The sequence below is a fragment of the Agelaius tricolor genome, unplaced genomic scaffold (assembly GCF_023055355.1).
Source record: "Agelaius tricolor isolate 1412-34295 unplaced genomic scaffold, bAgeTri1.0.p SCAF_4, whole genome shotgun sequence".
Lineage (NCBI taxonomy): Eukaryota > Metazoa > Chordata > Aves > Passeriformes > Icteridae > Agelaius > Agelaius tricolor.
Genome location: NW_027269264.1, coordinates 46,074,830 through 46,099,546, shown reverse-complemented (window position 1 = coordinate 46,099,546; position 24,717 = coordinate 46,074,830). Strand labels below are relative to the sequence as shown.

The window sequence follows — 24,717 nt, the reverse complement described above, 5'->3', positions numbered from 1 at the left end:
TGTTTGTATGTACATTCGATATGTTTAGAGAGGATGATGCACTTATTTGATCAGGCTGGTATGGATGCAGGTGATGCTGAGAAGTGTTCCAAATGTAGGTATATATTCCTCGGTTTGTGACTTCCTTCACAGGATCTTTGGCTTTGGTGCTAATCTTTGATGCCTCCAAATGTTGCTCTGTAGTTGTTGCAGCTCCTCCTGTAGAACCAGTACAGAATGCAGAAGCTGGTACCTTCTTCTGTAAGGTTGTCTCTCACAGATGTAGTGTAAGCTTTCCTAGAAAGGCTCAGAGTTGATAGATAAACATATTCTGGTAAGCTTGTTATGCTATGTGTTCCCAAAGCTGTAACTTTTTAGAATTCCCATTTCCTATGTTTCTTTGCCTCATTGATCTCTGTGAACAATTTCTGTCATCGAGCTTTGCTTTCAGCAGAGGACTCCCTCTTTTTAAACAGAGTGCTGCTGACTGTAGTCTTTGTGAATTCCTGGCAGCACTTTTGCTTCTTTTGGGCCTATGCGCATTCATGTGCTTGTCTTCCTGGTCAGTATCTTCTGAAAAGAAAAGAAAAAAACCATATAAAATCTTTATAGTATTAGTGCTTCAGCCTTATTTTGACTAAAGGGCATTTGGAAAATTCCTATCTTTGCTCACCAAAGACTGTTTTTCTAGGAACTAATTGTTACCTCTTGATAAATCCAGTGCTCAATACCATTGGCGTAATAGTGTCTTGACCTGATTGTGTCAGTCTTGAGCCTGTTTATTGGTATACTTATTAAAATGGTGAAAAATAGCATTTGAAATGCTACTAAAAATGCTATAAAAGCTTTAAATAAGCCTGCCAGGCTTTGGAGAAGTCTGCCATCAAGAAAAAATACTGAATGATCTGAGTAGACTATTTTAATATTCATACTGAATTGCATAACTTCTGTTTATATGCTTTTGTTTAAGCATAACTATTTTTGTTCATGTATAAAGTAATTAAAAACATATCACAACTGCTGCAGTTCTGTTAAAGCTGCTTTCTAAACATTGATAGAAGGACCCTACTGGGAAAAATCCTTGGTGCTGAGGAAAGGCAAGATTCTGTGATCTTGGTGACAGTGATTTCAAATTGAAATGCAAATTAGATTTAGGAACCAATTAGCATTTGCACACTGGGAGTTTCAATTAGGAAAATTGAATTGGAGCAAATTGTTAATGATGGTAAAGTTTCACAGCATTAGCAAGTCAAGTCATTCTACTAGCGTTTTCCCCTCTCCAAATACTTACTTTTCTGTTTCTAAGACAATGTTGACTTGAAATCAACCCTAAATTCGAGTCCTACTAGAGTCTTCTAAATTTTTTAACTATCCCATTAGATTTTCTTGCTAGCAAAGGAGCTATAGCTACATGTCTGACTGCATTTCTCCTGCTAAAACCTGGCAGGACTACAGCTTGAAGATCATGTCAAGGCTCATTCCACTAGGAACAGAACAGCCTTGGCTGCTAGCCGTAGATCTGTCCCTATCCAAGAGATTTGCAAAGTGGCCAAATGCTGTCCTTTGCATACATTTATAAAGTGCTGGTGCTTTAGATGTAGCATCTCGATGATAAGGGTTTGTTTTTATTTATTTTTTTTTTCTTGGGGTTGGGAGGGAAAAGGGAGGGCTCATTTTACAAGACTAAATGCTTTGAAGTACTTGGGATGGAGTCTACTGGGAAACAATAAGAAAACACATATTCCCAAAACAGGGACTCAACATTTTTCTTTCTTGTCATTTTTTAGCTTCCCAATGAACAGAAATATACTCTACTCTAGACATCATTTATTTAAGTTGTCCACTTCTTAAAAATATTTTGTAGTAAGCAGTTATCCTAGATTTTAATATAAACATACATGATGTACGAGGCCACACATTACTGCTTTCCCTGTAAAGGGCACTGCTGGCCTTGATTTCCTTTGTTACTTCTTTTAAAAACATTTTATTATCAAGGCCTCCTTTGAGCTCTTGAGCTCAAAGGCTATGAATCCACAAAATACTTGTAGATAACCAAATCACTTCCCTGCAAGATTTGTACTTTGGAAGGAAGCAGGTCTTGTCTCCTAGGTCAGAAAGATTTTGTAACTTTTTGTGTGGATATTTTTAAAGGGAATTGTTGTTTAAATGTCCTTCTTTTTACCCTTGAAAGTGCTGAGGCACTGCTGTCAAATGCTAGGATGTGTCTAGGTGCTTGAGTAAGGTACTTCAAAGCTCAAATTCTGTAGCTCATCTCATGCTGGAAATATGTGTTCCAGAAGGACAATCAGAGAGGAGATGTAGATGTCTCTGAGAACAGCTAATTAATCTCTTTTTTTTTACCCCTGTTCTCATTTTGTTAATATGTCATAACTTTTCAAAAAGGGATAAGCAGCCTGACTTTTACTGGCCTACAGTCACACCATGTTTATCAAACACAGATGAAAATTGCTACAAATCTCTTTTTGTAACCTTGATTTTGGCTTTTATAGCTAAAGGTAGTGTGGTGAAAATGTTTCATTACAGTATGTGTGGTTTCATTTGCTTCCCTTCACCCCCTTCCCTAAGGATTTGTGACTGATTCCAGGCCTCTTCTCCATAATGAGATAGCAGTTTGTTGCCTGCTAAAGGAGGGGGAAGACTTTCATGTGCTTTTCATGTTCTTCTTGATTGCATTTTCAGAACAGGTAAAAACCACACATATAAAACTTGTTTAGTTTTTGATCTAGACCATTCATGGCAGCATTTTTAATTTCTTTAGATATCTTGAAATTTGCTCCTAGAAGCAAAACATCAATGCTCACAAACAAAGAATAAATTAGTGATTGAGGAATATGATTCCATTGTGAATAGTGGTTCTTGATAGAAGGGGTTACCACAATAGAATTGAGCCACTGAGGAGAAGTTTCTGGTTTACTGGAGTGCCGCATATTGAGCTTCTCAACCTTGCACTGTCATAGTCACTTACCAAGGAAAAACTTACAAATTGTTCCCATTTTGGATGCTTCTATTATGTAATTTTGTTCTCCTTCTCTCTGAATTAGAGAGTGGAATTTTCTGATGTGTGTAAGTTCTTGATTTGAATTCTTTATTGCTAACTTTTTCTGTCTCTTCTGTTTCATAGGAGATGATACTTTAAAGCTATGGGATATTAGACAATTTAAAAAACCTCTTAATTCAGCAGATGGACTGCCCAGCTTCTTTCCAATGTAAGTATTCTAATTTATTCCAATTAGCAGAAATAGCAGTATTTTTGCTGAAGGGTTCTGCTGGAGTTCTTATTCTCAGTTGTCACTAGTCCACAGTTGTGCGGAGAGGACTGTACAAGGAGAACTGTGAAGTGACAATTCTCGTCCATTTTAGGGATTCACATTGCTTTAAAAGATCTTACTTTTGTGATATTTCAGCCTCATATGTCTTAAGTCTAATTAGATTAGTAACATTTCAGGAGGAGGCCCTTATGTGTGTAATGAGATATAGATATAAATCTTATTCTTATTTAGTCTATAATTAATAAAAAAAAGACCTGAATGAAAAACTAGACATAACATGAAGGTACATGATATGAATTCAGGTTACAGTGTCAGAAGTGCTGATTTTGTTTTGCTGCATAGTGCTAAGTATTGTTTTCAATATTTTTATTGGTCTGATCTGCATTTCTATTGCTGTAATGCAGCCAAATCCCCTAAGGACAGTTTGTAATTTTGAAATAAGATCTTAGAAAGACAAGCTTAGAAAGACAAGATCTTAGAAAGACAGCTCAATCTTAACTGCAGTTTGTAACACAGAGGAAAAATAAACAGAAAAATATTTTTGGCCAGTGTATAAACACACCACCTTGCATCACTGAAGAATGTATCATCAGCAAAACCAGATTTCATGATTAGCACATTTTTTACTTACGATGACAGTCAGATTTTAAAGTACTGGGTTTTTTTTTGTGTTTCTTGTACTGAAAAGCTTGCAAGACTTTTGAGTGGAGGAGAATTTTGCTGGGAGGAGGATTTTTATTGGATCTACCAGTTTTGCACATCTTGTGCACAACTGTAATAACAATTGTAACAGATAACTCTAATTGATAACTACAGCGATAAGTGACGGCTCACAAAATACTTTTCAAGCTTTGTCTGGAAAGGACTAAAAAGTAGAAAAAACTGTTTTAGGGAGTGCAATTTATATCTAAGTTCTTGATATGTTAATTATTTATCTGCCCTTTGAATTTATCTGCCCTTATTTTCTTTTCTTCAACAGGACAGATTGTTGTTTCAGTCCAGATGATAAGATCCTTGTCACAGGCACCTCTGTCAAGAAGGGTGGTGGCAGTGGGAAGCTGTTTTTCTTTTATCGTGAGACCTTCCAGAAGCTGTATGAGATAGAAGTTACAGATGCGGTATATATTTTAGTTTATTCATCGCTTCAAAATATGAATGAAATCATATTCATATGCTGCCTTTTCCTTATACAAGTCATTACCTACTAACATTATTCTGATTTTCTATTCCATGATTAAGAGATAGGGCTAGAGTAATATGAATAATTGTTTCAATTAAATAAAAAGAAATCCTAGGACAAGGTGTTTAAGCAGTAGAGCTTCCCTGCTCTGGTGTTAGCATTGCATTTCTCAAGAATTTCTGTGAACCCTTCTAGATCTGTGAAGTGGGACACAAATCCTAAAATATGTAGATGTTTGTTTGTTTACTTCACTAGTTATCATGATGAAATGGCTTATTGTGACAAAACTAGTTTTTGTCCATGAGACCAGATTAGTGGTTACTCTAGAATGTGTTTCTAGCTTGTCTAAATGCAACAATTTGCTACAAAAAGAAGGCATTATTAAGAAATCCATCAAAAACACCGTTCTCACCAGTTACTACACACACCTACAGCTGTAAACCTGTTATACAGAAGAGTCTGTTCATGGCTTGAACTGGCTACATATTCCCTTGTGCAGAAGGGAAAAGCTCAATACCATAGGTGAAAAAGTCCTTTTACTCTTGTGATACACAAGTAAACTTAAGGGTGATAACAAACACCCATAAGGTGTGTTATTTCATCCATAGGAGTGGGTGAAATTACAACAGAATTGCCACTGATAACTATGTCAATGTACGCTTATGTCCCTTTAGTTGCTGGAGTATTTCAGGTTATTGATTTTGTCACTTTGTTTCAAAATACCATTTTCTCCTTCTGCATATTTTTTAAGCAAGCACAACAGGTTTTCCTAGCACAGCAGACCAAACCTCCTTCTGCTGGATGTTGTTTTTACACCACCAGCTTTGTATTTTCTTTTCGAATCCTGCTTTCTCCATTAGTCCATCCCAAGGCAAAATGGGATCTGCTTACAGATGGATTTCTTATATCTATAGTTTGGTGGCAGCTGTCTCAGAAATTAAAAATGCTGAATTCTTACCAAAGCAGAAAACACATGTTTTTTCCTAGTGCAGAAGAACACCTGTTTTCATCTTAAACATATAATCTAAATAGAAAGGGGTTTTATATGACTTTGGAAGTTTTACTTACTACTAAATAATTTCACCAAATACAGCAGAAATTGGCTTTTATTTTGGTTAAATTGGTTTTAAATTAAATTGGTTTTTCTCCTGTGGAACATAATGAACCACAAACCAAGCTAAACTCATGAGAATTTCTAGGGGATTTTTATTTTCTGATAGAAGCCTTATAACCAAGTATTTATAACTTTTTTTCTGAGAGAAAACATGAATGCCTCAGTATCTCTTCTGAAACTTCATTACAGAGAAAAGGAAAACAGCTACATAAGATAAAGTGCAAGAAGTAGATTTTTTTTAGGAGCTCTCCTGCCTGTGGGCACCAAAACCAAAACAGTTTCATAATTCCATTCATAATGAATTTGAACTCCTTAGACCTGAGTGTTTGGAGGTGGTCATGATGGCTTCTCCTTTTGGTAATGGTCATGTCAGTAACAGTGTGCAGAAACTTCACTTAAGCTCTGAGGCTGCAAGAGGGAAAAGCTTGTCAATGGTGGATCCTGTATCTCCAAAACCATTTAAATATTGAGAAATACTGCTCACCAGTCTTTTTTTGCATTCAAAGAAATTTTTGTTTTCATTTGGTAACTTGTCTTCTAAGTCTTGAAAATTAAGGGTCTGTTTACCTGCCAAGATATATTGTGCTACAGGGGAGTCCACAAAAGATTCCTTTGCTCTCAGTCTCTCTTAGAATCAAGAGCTAAATTTCTGTTTTACGTTTAAAAATGCAAAAGAGACATGAAATGGAGACCCAACAGTAAGAAACTGTCAATAAACAATTTCATTGGGGCCACTAATATAGTAAAATTTTAAGTATGTGTACAAGTCCAAGCAGGTTCATAATTTTATACTATAAATTTGTATAGGTGCTGATATTTATATAGTAGTTTTTAAGACTGTAGTAAATCACTTTGGTCTATAGAGCTTTAGTGCTGCTGGCTTTCTTCATTTGTAGTTATAAAATTTAAGACTGTCATTCTTCTGCTTTGCACAGTGGAAGTGAAAATAATGGAACTAAAGGTGAAGAATTTAGACAAATACTGATCTTATGACATAATTTTCAGTGAGTCAGCACTACCAATACCTGTACAAGTGTGTCTAGCTTATACCTTTAACTCTACACATCTAAGGAAAACCCAGTTTAGCATATCAATCTGAATCTAAAAGAAGAAAAATTCCTATAAGCGGTCGTACAAAATAAAAGCAGTATATTTTTTCAAGGTCTTTCTACTGTTTGTAGATTTTGGCCTTTTCATTAGTGTTCTTTACTTGTTCTTCTCAAATTACTGTGTTTGATGAAATATAAACGCATAAAGGCATGCTAAAAGCAAATGAATGTTCAAGAAGCTGGCTTTTATGTTCTGTAAGCAGTAAATGCTGTTTGTTGAAAAGATCATTGGTCTGTAAACTGGGAGATTAATATCTTGTGTGTAGTTTATCAAAGCATTTTTTTCAGCAGTGCAGTAATTACTTTCTTTCTACCGGCTGCTTTCCTAGTTTCCATTTTTTTCCTTATACTCTCAAAAATAGCAGTTAGCATTTATCATTAGTGTAATTAAAGATAAACACATAATGTTATCCAAGACTTTAGTTTGTTTTCTGCAACAAAGTGTTACACTTCTTTACATTTTCCATATTACCTAGTGCTTAAATACATAATTTTACTCTTTCTGTTTTGGGTTTTTTTAGGCATTTCAGAGTTGAAGTTATGCTATGCTATATGTGTAATAAAAGCACAAGTGCACCAGTGTCTGTCTCTGCAAAGAGCCTGATGTGCTCTCATTTCTAATGAAATCATTTCAGTGAGATTTAGTCCATATTGCCAAAGAAAAAAGGCATCTTTAGTAACTTTTTGAAGGTAATAGTATAGCAGTTTAGTGGTAGAATGTATAAAATCAGAATAACAGAAAATCTACTGAGATTTTCTCAGTATAGTATAAACTATTCATGTGTTACTTTTTTAATTCCACAAGGATTTTTTAAAGGGAAATGCCAGCAAGCCTAGAAAATCGAAAAGCAGTAAAGGGCAGTAAACATTTTCTTAAACCTCCTTGGTAAATAGCCAGTGAAATTGGCCTGCGAGTGAACTTGGTGGGTAATGAGGAAATATTTAATGGGAATGTTTGACCAAAGCTGTTTGGCATTCCTTTCCATCATACCACACAAACCTTTTTTCACCTTTTCTTTCAAGTTTTCATGGGAAAATCCATTACTGTTTCAGAGCTGCTGGAGTGAAACTTGTGGTTTTACTAATGGGCTAGCAGTCTGATTAGTTTCTGCTGTTGTGGCTGGGTACAGAATATTAATTTGCTTTTTTCCTCGTATATTAGTGTTTTGGGTTTTTTTGTTTCTCAGCCACAATCTATGCTTAAACAGCTGTTTGAATAAAACATCAAACATCAAACACTTGTGAATGCCATCCCACCATGTAGGCATTTGGACTTCTGTAGAATTCAAGCTCCTTAGATAAATAGCAATGCTTTTTGAAGAAAACTAATGTCAGAAGAGCTGGAGACCACAGGCTCTGTCTCTGGCCAGTAGCTGGAGGAGGTGTGAACAGGACAAAGACAAAATTGTTGGTTCTTCTCTGACCATCCTTTCTACTTCAGTGACTGCTGTTTTCGTGGTATCTTGATGCAGATAGTGGAATTTTGCAGTTAATAGCACTCAGTGAATTCTTTCTTTCCCTGAGTTTATCAAGGAGAGAAATCACCTGTTCTGCAGGTTATGGCAGGGTCCTTTACTTACTGCAGGTTACATCAAAATAACATCAGGGTTGGAACTCCTACCTCTGTCACTCTCATAAGAAAGCTGATGCTGTGTACGCAGTGCCCCAGCCTTGCTCTGGCTCAGTGTATACAAGTAAAATTGGAGATTTTGAGGGCTTTGTACTGTGACAGTGATCATGTTTACTAAACTGTAGAGAATTCTGTCTTTTTAATGGAATTTGAAATTATTCTGTTATGAATGTTTTCATAGTTTTTCTGTCTCTTTCTCTTCTATCTTGACAGTATTATTTATGAAAGGTTCTTCTGCTCCCTGTCAAATGTTCATAATAGGTTTATTAAACTTTATCAATTTGAGTATTAGAGGCTTATTTAATCTGAAATATTAATTGCGCACAGAACCTTTCTTTACTCAGTTTACATGGTTAAAGAGACAAACTGATGGCAGGAAACAATACTGCCAGAATATGGGGATACACAGCTTAAGTCCAGAAACTCAGAGGCTGTTTCCCTTTCTTGTTGTCAGGTAGTGTGAGAGGCAGGAAGACCTGTAGCTGCTGTGGAATGAGGTCCCACCTTTGGGATATGCAGTCTGGAATGGAAGGGAGATTTAATTGCCAGATGAAGGCCAGGAAGGTCTTATTCCTAATTCTTGCTTTGGTTATGCAAGCATGAGATCTTCATGGGAACCAGTTAAAAATACCTAGTGTATGGGAAAAAGAAATGGGTACACAACATTTAGCCCAGTGTCAGTTTAATTTTAAATAGCTGTGGATAGGCACTTGAATCACTCTCACATGTCTGTCATTCATTTGGCTACTTCCAGCAGATCACCCGGTAGTTATCCTTATTACAGACAAGATTGATCTTGGCAGCAGTAGAGTACTCATTTTCCCCATATGGAAGGGACAAGTACTACACCCCGTTACTGCCAAGCAAGAATGGGCACTGAGAAAGAAAGAAAGAAAAAAAAAAAAAAAAAGAAAAAAGGTAGTTGTATAGTTGCAGGAATTGCTGATTTTTAATGTAAATTGAAGTAATAATTTAATATAAGAGTGAGCCAAGATTCTGAGTTTGTGTTCATTATAAAATGAGATGCGCAAGTGTTTTAAATATCCCACAGAATATTGTAGATAAGCAGCAGTCCAAAACTACAGATTTATGGTTGTTTTGGGAAACCTGTTTCTGTTAGGAGGACTCTGCAATATTTTCTTAGTTTCTCAAATATAAGCAAAAGTTAAATTATTAAGTACTTCTGAAAATACCTCTAAGGGATGTTTCAGGAAGGTCTTCTGAGACAAGCTATAAATAAAGCTTCTTTTTAGATGAAAGAATGAAAAGGGAAGAAAGAATAAGGAATATGAACCTTCCAGCATCCTTTATGCGTATTTCTTTCCTTGACCTTAAACAATATCATTTACTATTTATAAGGTGCAGTAATATAGTAAAGGGCTTTTCCACTGTGGCCCATTTCACTGAGATTTAAAGCTTTTCTTTATTTAAGAAAAATAAATTCTTTTAACTTCTGCAAGAAATCATCATGCAACTTCTGTTTTGTTTCTGTTTTTAAAGCCATTTGTTTTATGTTTATGGAAAATCCATATTTTCCACAATATGTAAGTTAATATAATATTTAAGGCCCAGTAAATTTATGTGGTTTTTTAAGTGAACAAAAACACCCTCCAGTATATGAGGTGAATCACAAGAATGTGTTTTCTTTTATGGTGTGGTAACCTGTCAATTTTTATTTTCTGCTTCCATATATATAAGGACAATGTGGTCCTTCCTTTTGTGTATCCTGGAGCAGCATGTACTTTGTTTTAGGGGAGATGTCACTAGAGGTTTGAGGTATGCAAAGTAATAAACTGTGAGGGTTTTGTCCCTGTAACAGGGAGTGGGAGTGGAAGTGGACATGAAGGTTGTCTTCCTTAATTTTATGATATATGAAAGTGTGGCTGTAATTTTAACAGACCAAGTGTTTGAAAATCCTGACATGGCAGTTACAAGGGAAACAGGTTGCCACCTTGATTAAGTTACTTTTTTATTCATGAAAAGAGGAAAATACTGTCCAGTGGCTCCATGCTCTTGTAAAAATATATTTTATAGTTGTACCTTGAAAGTTGAGTGGTAGAGCATTGTTATCCATGTTTTCTGTATTGAAATCCTTCTTTAAAATAATGGCCTCTGAAAATATTTTTAGGGTATTTCTGGTTTCTACATACAGAATTGTAAGTTTTATCCATTTCTGGTCCATTTTCTATTGAATATTTCCACACATTTTCTAAGTCATGTTTCACAAGGGAAAAACATTAGTATTCTTTCCTCCACTACTGTATTCTCAAGAGGATTTTGAATCTAATGATAGCAGGTCACTACATTGTAGATACTCCCTAGCTTCCCACCTTATTTATTGTAGTTGGCTCTTTTCCTTGGAAGAGCTCCAGGGGAATCTTGAATGTGAAGATTTTTGCAATTGAGGTTTACAGTAGATTTAAAAATATAATATTAGTACATTTCTATTATGTGAGCAGCCTTTTTTTAAATCAGAGCATACATAGTATGAACATATGTTAACCGTATTTTTGCTCAAAAGAAGAAACAAGATGGAAGCATTTGTTACTCAGCTTGGCAGGCATTTGAAAATGGCATATTTCTAAATCTGTTACTTAACTTCTTTATTATTGTTTAAAACTCAGCAGTTTTATAAGAGTTACACTGTTTTATCCTCTCTTCTGGTGCTTCCAGGAGGCTGACCAGGTGTTTCCAGGTGGAGCAGCATGGCAAGCCAGGTAGATGGCTGTTGTATCACCACTCTGCTCTAAGACACCAGTGGAAAGAGATGATAGAGTGTGCAGTAGGAATTGGCATCATTGTCAATGATCTTTGATAATTGTATAGAAATGGTGGTATTTCTGCAGATAAAATTGCTATTATCTACGGATTAGAATTTAAAGTTTCTGATTTTTTAAAAAATTTTTCATTTAAATTCCAATTGCTTAGAGCTGGAAAAATATTATTTGTTAATGTGGATGAAAATGTGTTGAAACACTTGCTTAAAAGTCTGTAGGGCCTGCTTCTGAACTTCATGGAGTATGTGTGAGAGAAGTGTTTTCTTTTAAAGCATTGAGATCTTTGAGACAGATCTTTTCCACTGCCTCTATGTTAGAATGCATATGGATCTTTCCTCATCATGAGACTTTTCACATATTTTGATTCATTTTCCTCTCTTTTCTTAAGTAGTGTATGCATTCTTGCTGAGATGTATAAAATAAAACATGGCAGAGGTTTGTTTTGGTTTGTGAAAACTGTGAGCCACATAAAACATGTCTGTGAAAGTTTGTACAAAGACTAGATTCATATCCACTGCACAGCAGTCTAAATATTTGAAGTTTCTAAATGGTTCCACACCTTATTGTAAAATGGAAAAGCTTGAGAGCCCCTGCTTTAATATCTTTCCTAATTACAGAAGTTGTTTAAAAGCAGTAGTAACCAAACAGGAATGGGGAACAATCTTGTGGTAGTGGGAAGCTCTTCAGCAGCTGGCATCTTAACATTTGATGTTTTATTCAAAGACATCGAAACTGTATTAAATAAATGGAGGTGTTTTCCTGAAATAAGTTTGTACATTTCCCTTCTCTTATGGGGAGACATATTGCTAAAGTCAGAAGGACTTAATATACAAGTCCTAGAACTGTGGAAGATAAAGGTGGAAGGCTACACTGAGATTTCATCCCTCTATCCAGCCCAAGATTGAAATTGCTTACCCCTCTCAAATACAAATATAATATAAGCTTAGGTAACAGATTATGTTAATTTGGAAGGTAATTTATTATAAGCTTCCTAAGTAGTACTTGAGTTCCTGTGCTGCAAGCGCAAAAGATACTGCAAGTGGTTCTTCACTCTAAGTATGTAGGACATTTTTGTAGGAGAAAGGACAGAATAGATGTGCTAAATAAACTAGTTGCATGCATACTTTCACTGATTTTGACAGACAAGGCTTTTTTTCAGAAAGACTGGAATTTGTAGTGATTGCATTTAAGATAAAGACTCAGTTCAGTCAGAAAAGCCCCACTTAGCAACAGCTGGGGTCACCTGTCCTTACGGAATCCTCGACCGCGGTCAGAATGTCATTTTACATGTTTGCTATCTTCCCTGCTGTCATGTCCCTCATCTGACTGCCTGGACAGCCAAGTGCAGTGAATCCAAGCAGCGCTGTTCAAACAGAGCCCATCACATACCGTCACAGCCACTGAAGCAAAGCTTTCACATGGGAAAGAGAGAAGATTTGTTTAGGTTTTTCTTCTGACGGAAAATATTTTCTTAGGTCAGCAGCTCCTGCTTTCACTTTTTTATTATGTAGCTTCAGAACAGATTCTGAGGAATTATTTATTAGATTGTAGGTTAGGGAAGGGGTAAGCAACAAGGGCAAATATACAATTTTTTCTGTTTAACCCCTATTCAGTTTTTAAATATCTCCAGAGCTACACCTGATCTTTGAAGCTAAGGTTTTCAAGATTTGTTGGGCAGTTTTAGAAGTTTGTGTCTGGTGTATCCTTTCTGCACGAGGACTATTCAATATGGGTACCAGGATTCTTTATCTTTAACTGTGGAGTTTCATCTAAGTAGCACAACAGGCTCTAATATAGATCCTCATTAGTTTTCTGTTTTTCTTTTATAGCTGTTTTGGCCATTGTAGGCTGTAGGGATTCACCTGACCAAATATAGATGTCTACAGCTGATCCAGTCACCCTAGGCTCCTTTTCTAATCAACAGAGAAAAATAAACATATTCAGACTGTGATTTTATCCCGTCCTAAAATAGATCTCTCAAATAGGTTAGCTGAAGTCCACTGTAAAATGCTTATTTCTCTCTGTTAACTTTAAAGGGAGACATTTGTAGAGATTTAAAGAATAGATCTCCAATGATTAAAAGTGTAGACATGTTAAGTTTGATGAAACAAGTCCCACCTAAACTCTTCACTTCCCTCCGTGGGTGTTTATTGTCTTCTACTAACGCGCTGGAACATTTAATCTCTTGTTTTCTGACCTTGCCAATAGCAAAGTAGGAGATAATGGGTTACTTTTGCATTCATTTCTGTTGATTTAAGAATTTTTGACTGTAGGCAATTCACAGGAGAAAAGCCTGCCAGTCTATGAAAGGCTTGTGCTAGCTGAGAGCGAAGCCTACGCTCTCTTACTTGCTCCTGATTTCCCAACAACTGTCAAAACATCAGCAGCTTCACCTTGGAGTTACTGAACTTCATCTAAAGTGTAAGGCTTTTAAAGAAACATCAAATGCTCATGAATTCTTGTCTCATACATTAGAGATGTGTGAAAACCTAGGATTAGCATGTTTCCTTTACATTTTCAGTATTTATCTTAAATTAGGAGTATTTTTTCCTAGTGGCTATTGGAAGATCACTTTTGATTTTCTGTTTATAGGTAGAATGTTGACTGCACATTCAGCACAGGGAAAGTATGAATATTAGCTGTATGTCAGATCATTCAGTAGAGATTTCCAGTTTCTCAGGGTAGTTTAGTGTAGGGATGCAAGTAGATAGATGTAGTTGGCAAAGCAGATTTGTTGTCAGTGATTTCATTTAAATAGTTGCACTAACAGCCATAGGAGGAGACAGTAATTCAGTGGATTTTGCCTAAACATCTGATAGCTGCTCTTAACTGATTAGTCATATCTGGTGTTTTGGACCAAATGAAGTTGAAAGTCAAGAACAGCCAGAGAAGAGTGAAAATGTGTACCTGAAGTGAAAAGAAAGAAAAATGGAAAATGCTTATTCCAAGAGTGCATAACTGATATGGAAGCACGTTTTTCTTCCCTCTTACCTGCATGACAGGAGAAGATTTAGTAATGAACTTGAAAAAGCTGATACATTATCATGAGTTATCTGAAAATACACTTTACATAAAATGTTCATTTTCAAAGATAACTGCATGGTACTTAACATTAAAACTTAACTGCCTTTAGGGAGAAAGGGTAGTTTCCAAAGAAAACAGTGCCTGACTGAGAAGCACTAAGACCTCCTGAAGGAGGGAAAAGAAGTTAAAACATCACTGTAAAATATGGCCCCTCTAATTTATTTTTCATTTTGCAGTAGCAAGGAGAGAATATAGTCCTGTTAACCTAAGTGCTCTAGAAGTGTATGGTGATTCCTGTTTATGTCCAAAATATGAACGTTCTTGGAATTTTTTGGAAAATTGTGAAATTATTATCATGCCAGTCTTATTGCAATTATGGCCCCCATATGCGTACAAGCATACATGTCTGTTTAATAAAACTTTGCTAAGAGAAAAAGGTTAACTGTTATCATGGGGCTTGTTTGCATAAAAAGTTAGTGAGATGTTGAATCTCAGCTGAAATGCACCAAATAAAAACCAATTCAAAGCTTTTATACAAGATCAGCTCACAGACATGTAAAATGTCAGTATAGGAATTCAAGAAGACAGTGATAGACAGAAACCTGAATCTTCCTTTAATCTTTTGCAGCAGAGTGAAGGAGGATAGAGGTGAATAATGCTTTCAAGTGACATTCTTTATATATGTTCTTGTTATTTTGTTACATAATGAGCAACCTCATTATAAGCAACCGTTTTGGTAGATTCAAAAGATCCTAATAAGATTGAGTGACTGCTCAGGCTCTGAAATGCTTCAGAAAAATCTTTTAGGTTTGAGATGTAACATTTATGTGAAGACTGTATATACTCTGTAATTCACAGGAACTAGGAGTACTTGCTGCATGATGCAGCATTAATTAATGCACTTATGGTTTTTCTCTTTTTATGTTTTATCACAGCGCATCCTCTCTGAAGCTTTTCACCATCCGGATAATCACTGCCAGTGTGTGATCTCTAACCATTCATAGTCCCTCTTACTAGAAGTAATTAACCTTCCTGCCTGACCTGTACTGACCCCTCTGAGACTCTACTTCCCTTCCTGGATCAGCTCTATCCACTCTCTAAAACTGTGTGTTTTTATCTGAAGTGTGGTCACTGAATTTTGCCTTTCCTGCTGCAGTCTCAAACCACCTTTATAAGCAAAGATCCAGGAAAATTCTTCCAGTCCTTGACATCAGTCTGTAGTTTTCATGACCTTACCAGCTTCATAGTTTCATCTTAGGGGGTAAATTTTCCACTCCTATGCCACAAATCATTTAAATCCTTTCTTGCTGACCTTGTAAAATGCCCTCTCTGTGTTGTTTACTCCTGTCAGGGTGTTGCCCAAGTACTCTGGAAAGTTTCAGTTGAGGTAATTAGCTCTTGCTTGCTGACAAATCTGCTTTAGTTATTCTTCACAGTGCCTGTTAAACACAGGGCTGTATTCCTAGGCCAGCATGTGTCCCATTCTGTGTTACAGAAAATGAGGCTTCAGTTTCTCATTTAGAGACACTGCTGTTAACTCTTGTCAAAGCACTATTACTTGTTCAGTACCAGAAAAGCTGTATGTGTAGTTGCCTAGTGAGCTCACATAGATGGAGAATAACCTGACAGAAAAATTATTTGGTGCTGTTTACCTGCAGCAACAGCTCCGTTCATATGACTCAAAGTACAGAGCTGAGAACAGACTGACAGGGGTGAGACTATTTGGGAAACACCCCAGAACTGCCTACAGACAGTGACACCCACCCACTGAATCTGTTCTAACCTCTTTCACAGTGAGAATCAAGAGGGTAAACTTGTAGTGTTTCTCTTTTGGGTAATATTTTTAATATTTTCCCTGTCTGTCTTCGCAAAAATACTTTCACAGTGTTTTCCCAGTATTTCCCAATGCAAGCTACTGTGTTTGTATATGCATAGACATTGCCAAAAGCTTTTCAGAGTTATTTAATTTGAAGAACTTAATGCTTTTCCCATAGCAAAAATGCAAAACAACTTTTAAATCATTACTAGTAATTATCTTTTGTAATTTTCTTATAATCACAAAGCTGGCCACATCAGTCTGTGGAAAAATTATTTTCAGGATTTTTTGTGACAGGCTTCCAGGACTATGCTCCAAAAGCATAGTGTCCAAAACATTCAGCCATCACAGAAGTCGTTTTTTCAAATGTTGAAGATGTTTGTTTGATGATGCATTCTGCATTTTATCATTCTTCTTTGTTGCAAGGCATTTTCCATTTGCTAAGCTATGACCTGACATTTTATTACTTTCAGAATCTACATAGGTTTTTCTTGTTTTAAATGGAAGAAAATTATTTGCAGTTTGTGGTTGGGTTTTTAGTTTTTTTTTATAGTAGGGCTGGTTGTACATTGAAACAGGTTGCTGAAAGAGACTCTCAAATTTCCATCCTGGGAAGTGTTAAAAAACAAACAGGGTGGTGTCCTGAGGTGTCTGTAGTACCTGACCATGTTTGGAGAAGGATGGTTGAATTCATCATCTCCAGAGCTCTCTTCCAAGCACAACCATTCTAGAGTTGTGAAAAATTCAGTATCAGTAGATGGGTACCTACCTACATGTGCACGTAGGCAAAGGCAGGAAAACAGTTCTTTATCTGCAATTAACATACTCACTTGCCTGGAGTAGGTAGGACCTTCTTTGAGATGGAATTTGATATTTAGCATTTCCAGTGATAAAGATGTCTACCTGAGTTACTCTAGGTGGAAGCAGTTGAGAAGTTAGAGGCATCAAAGAATAAATGCTCTTAAAGTGTTAATTATTTTTATGTGATAAAGATTCTCCTTACCCTTCTCTCCCAGTATTAAGACCTAGCCTACAATCATTCCTTTGTTGTACAGTTAATTAGAATTTTGACTTCTTTAGGATTAAATGATTGGAAAATTTTTTTAGGATATAGTTCAGGGATTCAGTATTTTGGTATTTTTGAAGAATTGTCAGTTTCTAAAATAATCTAAAAACCACAGAAGTAATTTTTATTATTTCTTATAAAGTAGGTTTATATACCATTGGATTGATAAAATTACTTGCATGTTCAGAATTTGAGTTTGTTTAGTTTTTAACAAATTATATTCTGGGAGCGTTTTATGGTTTTGAAAGATTTACAGGACTACATTTAATGGCAGTTTCTTTTGCCTGCTCTGTAGCACGTGCCGTGGTGGTTTTAAGTGTGCTGTGCATGTTTGACAAGTTAAAAACTCAGCAAACCCCATCAGTACTGAGCCACACTGTCTCAGGCTTGTTTTTGTTGGCTGGTATCCACTACCATGCTATAAAATACATTTACTTGACAGAAGAAAGTGGAGAACCACATTAACTACAGAGTTTAAAAAGGCTGGCTAACCACATGCAATAAATATTAATAAAAGAAAAGGCCACCCACCTTTGACCTTCAATATTTGTTACTATCTCTGGTGTTTTAGAGTTACTTTAGCATTTTGAGCATTACATAACAATATGTAAGACTCTTACTTAAATCCAACAATTTATTAGCAACTCTGTATTGTGTACTTCGGGTTTATCTCTAAAAACGTTGTTCTGGAGTTTTCTTGTAATAAGCAAACCAAGTTTATTTGTATCTGTAAGTAAATGGGAAAGTGTAATGTTGTGTGTTGTGTATATGTAGGAGGATGCCTTGCTGGGGAGCCTTGTAAAGAATGGCTGTTTGATTAATGAAACTTTGTCTCACTCAGTTTTTCTTCCTAAAAGAGAATACAAAGCAGAAAAAACAGTTTAGGAGAGCATCATGCATTATCTTGTGGTAAAGTGAAGTTCTGATTCATGATGGCTGAATGGGCTTCAGAATTTTTTTAGTATTTTTAATGTTATGTGTCTGCTAGCATCAAAAAAGTGGAGGCTGGACCAAACCAGAAATAGTATGGGACATACACTGGGAAGTTGGAGGGAGAAGAAAGGGAAGGCTAGAAAAGGGAGTGTTGTTCCCTGAAATACTAACAAGATAACGCATCTCTGGATACATTTGTTACATAAGTGGAGCAAACCAACTTCAGCCTTGGACAATATCCATTTAAGGCATTACTGTGTGTCAAAAATAGATACTTTCTTTTGTGTTTTTGAAGAGATATGTTGTCCTTTGTGGCAGATTGTTCCCACTTTGGCTCTCTGGAGTCAGAAGTTTGAGTCTTAGAGTTTCTGTGCTGTCCTGCTGAATCAGACTGAGAACAGTGCTCACATGGAGATTCAAAGTCACATGTAGAACAATACTCTTAATGTCTGAAAATGAGTTTCCCTGCTGACAGAAGGGTGACAGTACTGTGAGACACTGGCTTCAAATACCAAGTTCTTAGTGTTGTGGGGAAGAAAGAAGTGTAAGTGAAAATCAGCATCTCTTCTGTTTCTGCAGTCAGCAAGTGAAAAGGTCAACAGTGTATGACAAAAAGGGAAAAAACGGATAAAGTGATGAATGAAGTGGAAGAATTAAGAATTAAAAGTAAGAGTACAAAAGTCATGAGGGCCTGAATCGCTATATCTTATCTGAAGCACTTATTTGTTCTCCTTCAAATCCCTCTTTAACTTTCCATTTTTATTGTGCCCATGAAGATCCTGGCAGCAAATAGTCTGTAGAAACCACTGGTTATCACACTGTCACCAATTTTTACTTCCTGCCCTGCCTACATGCTGGTGTTGTCACTCCTTTTACATTGTATTCTACTCTGGAGTTTTTCATTCACATATTCACATGTTCATTCATATGTTTAAGCTTGGTCCTGTTCCAGTGTGATGCTTTCTTTGACAATGTGAATATTAATTCTAAGATCCAGATGAGTGACCAACTAACTGTCAATATCTCACTTTATTTCAATAGAGTGTTGTGCGTTGCCTTTGGCATCCCAAGCTGAACCAGATCATGGTTGGTACTGGAAATGGTTTAGCCAAAGTGTATTATGATCCTGTCAAAAGCCAGAGGTATGTAATTATGATTTATTATGGGGTTTTTTCCTCAAATTTAGCCTGATTCTGTGATTCAATGATTATATTAAAAAATGAGTAGAACTGGTTTGGTAACATTTGTTTTGCAGAGTTCTACTTATTCAGCAGCAGTAGAAAGAGAAAAAAATATCCCAAAATGTTTGCTTATGAAGAGTGGCACTTTTTCCACTGGGCTTTTCCTTTTGCAGTATGCCAGCTGTTCTACCTGAATTTACAAGTGCTTTCATTTTTTAATTGCATGAACCTTTCATCCTGTCTGTTGGAGGTTGCCAAGGAAGTGGTACTGAGTCGGTATTTATTGTATTTAGGTTTTTGTATTGTATTCAGGTTTCTTAATGCATGTTTTCATCCTGAAGTAAAAATCTTGTTTAGAAGCATCAGACTTCAGTGCAAATGAATTAATGCTGGAAGACCCAATTTGACAATGTGCAAAGCAAGGAAACACATCCCCACCTTTCTTTTAGTCTTCACCACCCTCATTTATCACATGAGGATTTTGTCTGTACATCTAAGGGAAAGGCGGTACTGATTTATCAGACAGTGACTTGCCAACCTAGGATGAAGAGGGCCTAAGTAGAGGGCCTATAAATACTTGTTTTGTGATTAATTTTCTTTTGCCATCTGGATTGGCTGGAGAAGTGAGGCATTCTTCTTTCTTGTCAGCCAGGAGGAAATGTACAATTCATTGATACTGACTGGCATAAATAAGGTGTTCTTCCTATGTATGTGGTTTGCTGCCATCCTAAACCAAACTGAGTTCATGTTTTCTGGGTACTTAATGTTACCTGGGCACTTCCGTGTGAAAATAAACTCTGGTTTACAAGATTATCAGAAATTTTATTTTTCTGATTTTGGCTGTTTAGAGAACATGGGAGTTGGTCATCATTTTTTGGACCACAGAGTCCTAGCACCGTATTGTGCCTGGTTTATTTCCTGGTATTTACCATGAGGAGGTAAATACCACTGGTTTAAATCAATCTTGATGCAGCCAGGCTATGCAGTCTTTCCTGCCTCAGTGTTACAGGCGCCTCTGGTTAGATAACGGCCAACTCTGCTGCCTAGGAAGAATTATATCAGGAGCACATGAGTGCCCAAGTTTGGAGAGCAGCACTTCCAATGTGCACACTAAAGTACTGTGGACAAATGAAGTGTGAAATGAATCTTCCACCCTTATTTCTGCATGTCATATAAACTGCTCTATAACAGAAACACTGTAATCTCCCTACCCTCCTTCACATGAGCGTGAACAGGCAAAGATACACACATTCATGAATATTTAGAGTGCTGTATAATTTTGTTGAGACTATCTTGAATAAAAACTGGTTTCTGTTTGGTATAAACAGACTAACTGAACTGTTCTGTTTCCTCCTAGGGGAGCAAAATTATGTGTGGTCAAAACAAAACGAAAAGAGAGACAAGCAGAGACTCTCACGCAGGATTACATTATAACACGTAAGAAATTTAAACATATCTTTGTAGTAGAATCCTTAGCTCATTCTTAGGTTTCAAATTATTTTCAGATTGTTTAGCTTTATTTTTTTTTCCTCTAAAAACCAGTCTTTCATTAAGCATTGATCACTGGTGTCATATATTGGTGCTTCATACAAATGTTTATAGCATTGCACAAACAGAAAGGTATATCTAATCTGTATGCCTCTGTAAAGTTGTTAGTAATGGTTGGTTTCTTGGTTGCGATGCTCCTGAAAACCTCAAAAATTTTGGAGCATTTTTACAGCTTTAGTTTTCCATAACTTAATTGTGCAATGCAGATGGGTTTAGGAAGAATTTTGCCTCTTTGCAATACCAGTGACAAAATCAGAGATGGGAGATAGGTCTTGAAAAAAATAACAAATGATTTTTCAAAATCTATAATTTACTGAAGTTATACAGGGTTTAAAATAGCTTAACGATCGCTAGCTTTGGGGATTTTTGAGCACTTATGTTTGCAGTAGGGATCACTGACAGATAAGAAATAGTTATCATTGCTAGTATAAAATGTTCAATGAGATGCCTTTTCCCAATGACAGATTTTACAATGGAATGAGGGAATTAACTGAGAGGTCTTGGCTGTCCCCATTAGCACTGCCCTGTGAAGTGTTTCCTCATGTGAAATGAGAACAGTCATGTGGTTGTGGTGTCCTCCTCCAGTTTCAGGGTGTTCAGTTCTGATTTCTAGTAGTCTTGGTTTTACACATACTAAAACCATTTCTCTATAAAACAAACAAGTTGTTTGGCAGCATAATAAACATAATGAGATTTAGAATGAGGAAGTTTGGGCAGTCTTGGTAACTAGACCCATATCAAGGCACTTTGGTTCCAGGTTCCCATCTTGGGCACTTTCTATCCACAGCTGTCTCCAACCTACCTTACTGCTACAGTTTTTGGGACCTTAAATTTAAGTAGCAACTACCAAAGATGAGGGGTGTTTATCCTCATTGAGCGCTTTTAATGCATCCTTCATTGTAATGCTTTGTGTGCACTGTCATTAGTGTTTATATTCTAAGGATTTCTATGATTTTTTAAAGCAAATTCTGCTTAAAATCCAGTGGAACTTGTGTGTTCAGTGGCATTTATAAATGTCATTGAAAGATGTAGGTCCCAGTTATGCAAATTTTTGGGATTTTATCACTGAGTTTTAGCTGATTAGCTGTTTCTTCCACATAATTTTGAAACTAAACAAAGATGCTTACATATGCATCAATGCAGAAAAACGTTGTAAGGATTTGCTCAGCAATTTTTAAATTTTTTTTTGCATATTTTGGAAACTTTTCAGAGGTTAGATGTCTGTCTTTTAAGGTTACAGATAGAACTGGGAAGACCTGAAGATCTCTGAAGTGCTTTTGCAAAGTGAACTGACCCCTTTTTTCTTCTCTTTTTTCCCCTCTTTTTTCTTTTAGCTTTTTTTTCCCGATCAGATTTCTTGTTGCTCTTTAATATCAGAATTGCCTATAATGGCTACTTAAAATGCAGGAATGTTGTTTTAAGGGATTAAGTGTCACTTTTAAAACATAGGAATACACAGCATGGTTTTCCCTTAGACAACCTTGACTCCACAAATGGCAAAGGCTTGGATCTGTGTGTTAGTCACCTCAGATGCTCTGTGGAAACTGATCAAACTTAGTGCCTGCCAGAAAATTGTCCCTGGCATTTCATACTTAATGAAATCTGCAAAAATAAAACTTAAACATTTGTTTCCAAAGATCTGTTGTGTGTCATTAGGCTGTGACTTCATTCAGTCTAATAAATTGAACAGGTTTACAGAAATAAGCTGAAAACTCAAGCTGATAAGTGCCTGAATGCTCCCTGATGGTTTTTTTAAATTCAATATAGAAATGATCTTCCTAAATTTAAGATTTGTTTGGTTATTTTTTGTCTTTATTGGATCATTTGACTGCTACACAATTTCCCAGGTTTGGGGAAACAGCAGCAATGAGCACACCTACCTGCATGTGACATCTAAGCCTCTCTGCAAGAAAGCCATGCCCATTCATGTGGTGTTTCTTTGTTGCTGACAAATTACTCTCTTGTCTGAGTGGATCAAAGCCATTACTGTGACTCAAGATACCTCTTTTATGAGGAAATAGATCTAAATCCTGACAATTTAGCCAGGCTTTCACAGTTATGATATTTTTCCAATTGTGATTAATTGTATTATTTAAGAAAGAACATGATTGTGACTTCATGTGCATAAAGTTACGTTTGGAATCATTGAGGGGCTTCTGCTCCACTCTTTCTCATATCCAAGAATGTATCAAGCGCCTTGTCATGCTCTTAGAATATGAGAAAGCTGAAGAAACATGGGAAGTTCAGAAGAGAGTAACTGATTGGTCACACAATGCTAATGTTGACAGAGGTATGAATGAAATATGCATAAACTGTGCAAACAGTATTTCAGATGAGAGGCTCCTGCTTGAAGGAACCCTGATATCTGACTGTTTTCATCTGCTAAAAATTCAGCAGAAAGAAATGCCTGAAAATATAACTCAGTAAACCACTGTTTGGATATGAGATTACTGCTCCTGACACCTCTTCCATTGCAAGGAAGAATCCAACTCTTTGTATTTAAAATGTTAAAAAGGAAATGGAATTTCTAACATTTCATTTTGTCCAAACTGTGACCCTTCAGCCCATGCACTTCCAATGTTCCGTGAACCACGACAGCGAAGCACGAGGAAACAGCTGGAGAAGGATAGGTTGGACCCCATGAAGTCTCACAAACCTGAACCTCCAGTAGCAGGAGCAGGTAATCTAGGCATAATCATTTTGAACTGTTGTATGATAAAGGGACCATCATGTTTTGGTTCTACACTCATTTGGATTTGCATTTTTTGGGTGGTGACTCTACTCCGTAGATGTATGGGCAGTGTCCAGCACTTTTAAGACATTGATGTCTCATTGGTGCTTACCTGCAAAAAATCAGTAATTACAATGGCTTACTTTGAGTTACATAGTCAGTAAAACACCCACCTGAATGCAGCCGTAAGTTAAAACCTTTCTATAGCATTAAATAACCTCTTTGTATCAGGTCACCATTGCAGGCTCTGCATATTTCTTAAATATTTTTCTCTTCATGCCACAGGTCGTGGTGGCCGTGTTGGGACTCACGGGGTCACCCTGTCATCATATATAGTCAAGAACATTGCCCTAGACAAGACAGATGACAGCAATCCTCGAGAGGCCATTCTACGTCACGCGAAGGAAGCGGAGGAAAATCCATACTGGGTGGCTCCAGCATATGCTAAGTAAGGAAACAATTAGGAGTACAAGTCATATTTCTGGAGGCCAGTAGGAGTTTAGTTAAAATAGATGTTTTTAATGCTATACTTTGCCTTTTTTGGATTGCTGCCACAAATATCTGAACCAAGAATATGCTCTTTTATAAAGATACAAGTTTCCAGGAGGTTAAATTGTTGAAATTTCTCATTTCCACTTCTAAAATATACCTGCCGGTGCTAGAAGTTATTTTAAAGCCTTCAAAGTTGATTTGAGTTTAGAATCTTCTCCAAATCAGTGTCTTAAACTGCAGTATACCTTTTAATAGGGTACTGTCCCATTGGTATATTGAGATGATTTTCCAACACACTCTCTAGTTCTGACTGATTCTTAGATTAAACCTTCAAAATATTTATGTGGTGTTATGATAAGATGATTTCTCAACTATCATAAGTTTTTATCTGAATTTTTCCTACATGAGGACCCAAGTAACTGCCTGAATTAACTTGGTACAGCAATATTAAAAATTACAGCTGATAAAAATTAAAAGCTGATAAAATCTCCTACCAAAAATTCAACATAAATAAATAAGTTTTCAGGTGTTACGTAAGTTAAAGAGCCTTATCATGATTTTTGTGGTAAAACCTTGGTAAATCCACATAATCTCAGCTTTTGGATGATGATATTTGTTTTCTGACTTGACCCACATGTTCACAAAGATAACTAAATAGCAATTCTAAAGCAGCTTGAGAATGTCAGCGACCCAGCCTGGGCAGGTAATTTAATAAGTATGGTACACTGGTAATTGATAAGTATGGCGTTTGGTGTTATACATCAAACCCAATGCATTATAGAGCATCACTCTTGGTACTAAAGATGGGATATTTGAAAGCCTAATTCTGTAGCAGTTGTTGTAATAA

General features: G+C 36.4%; 1 protein-coding gene across 1 annotated transcript in view; it reads left to right on the top strand.

Moving 5' to 3' along the window:
* The window catches only part of WDR70 (WD repeat domain 70), a 125,015-nt gene that overhangs the window by 93,076 nt on the left and 7,222 nt on the right, over positions 1–24,717 (top strand). Inside the window, exons 12-17 of the mRNA XM_071425521.1 lie at positions 3,122–3,206; positions 4,249–4,387; positions 18,960–19,060; positions 20,457–20,536; positions 23,211–23,327; positions 23,664–23,826. Of these exons, the coding sequence (XP_071281622.1) occupies positions 3,122–3,206; positions 4,249–4,387; positions 18,960–19,060; positions 20,457–20,536; positions 23,211–23,327; positions 23,664–23,826 (685 nt within the window). The remainder of the gene's footprint in view (positions 1–3,121; positions 3,207–4,248; positions 4,388–18,959; positions 19,061–20,456; positions 20,537–23,210; positions 23,328–23,663; positions 23,827–24,717) is intronic.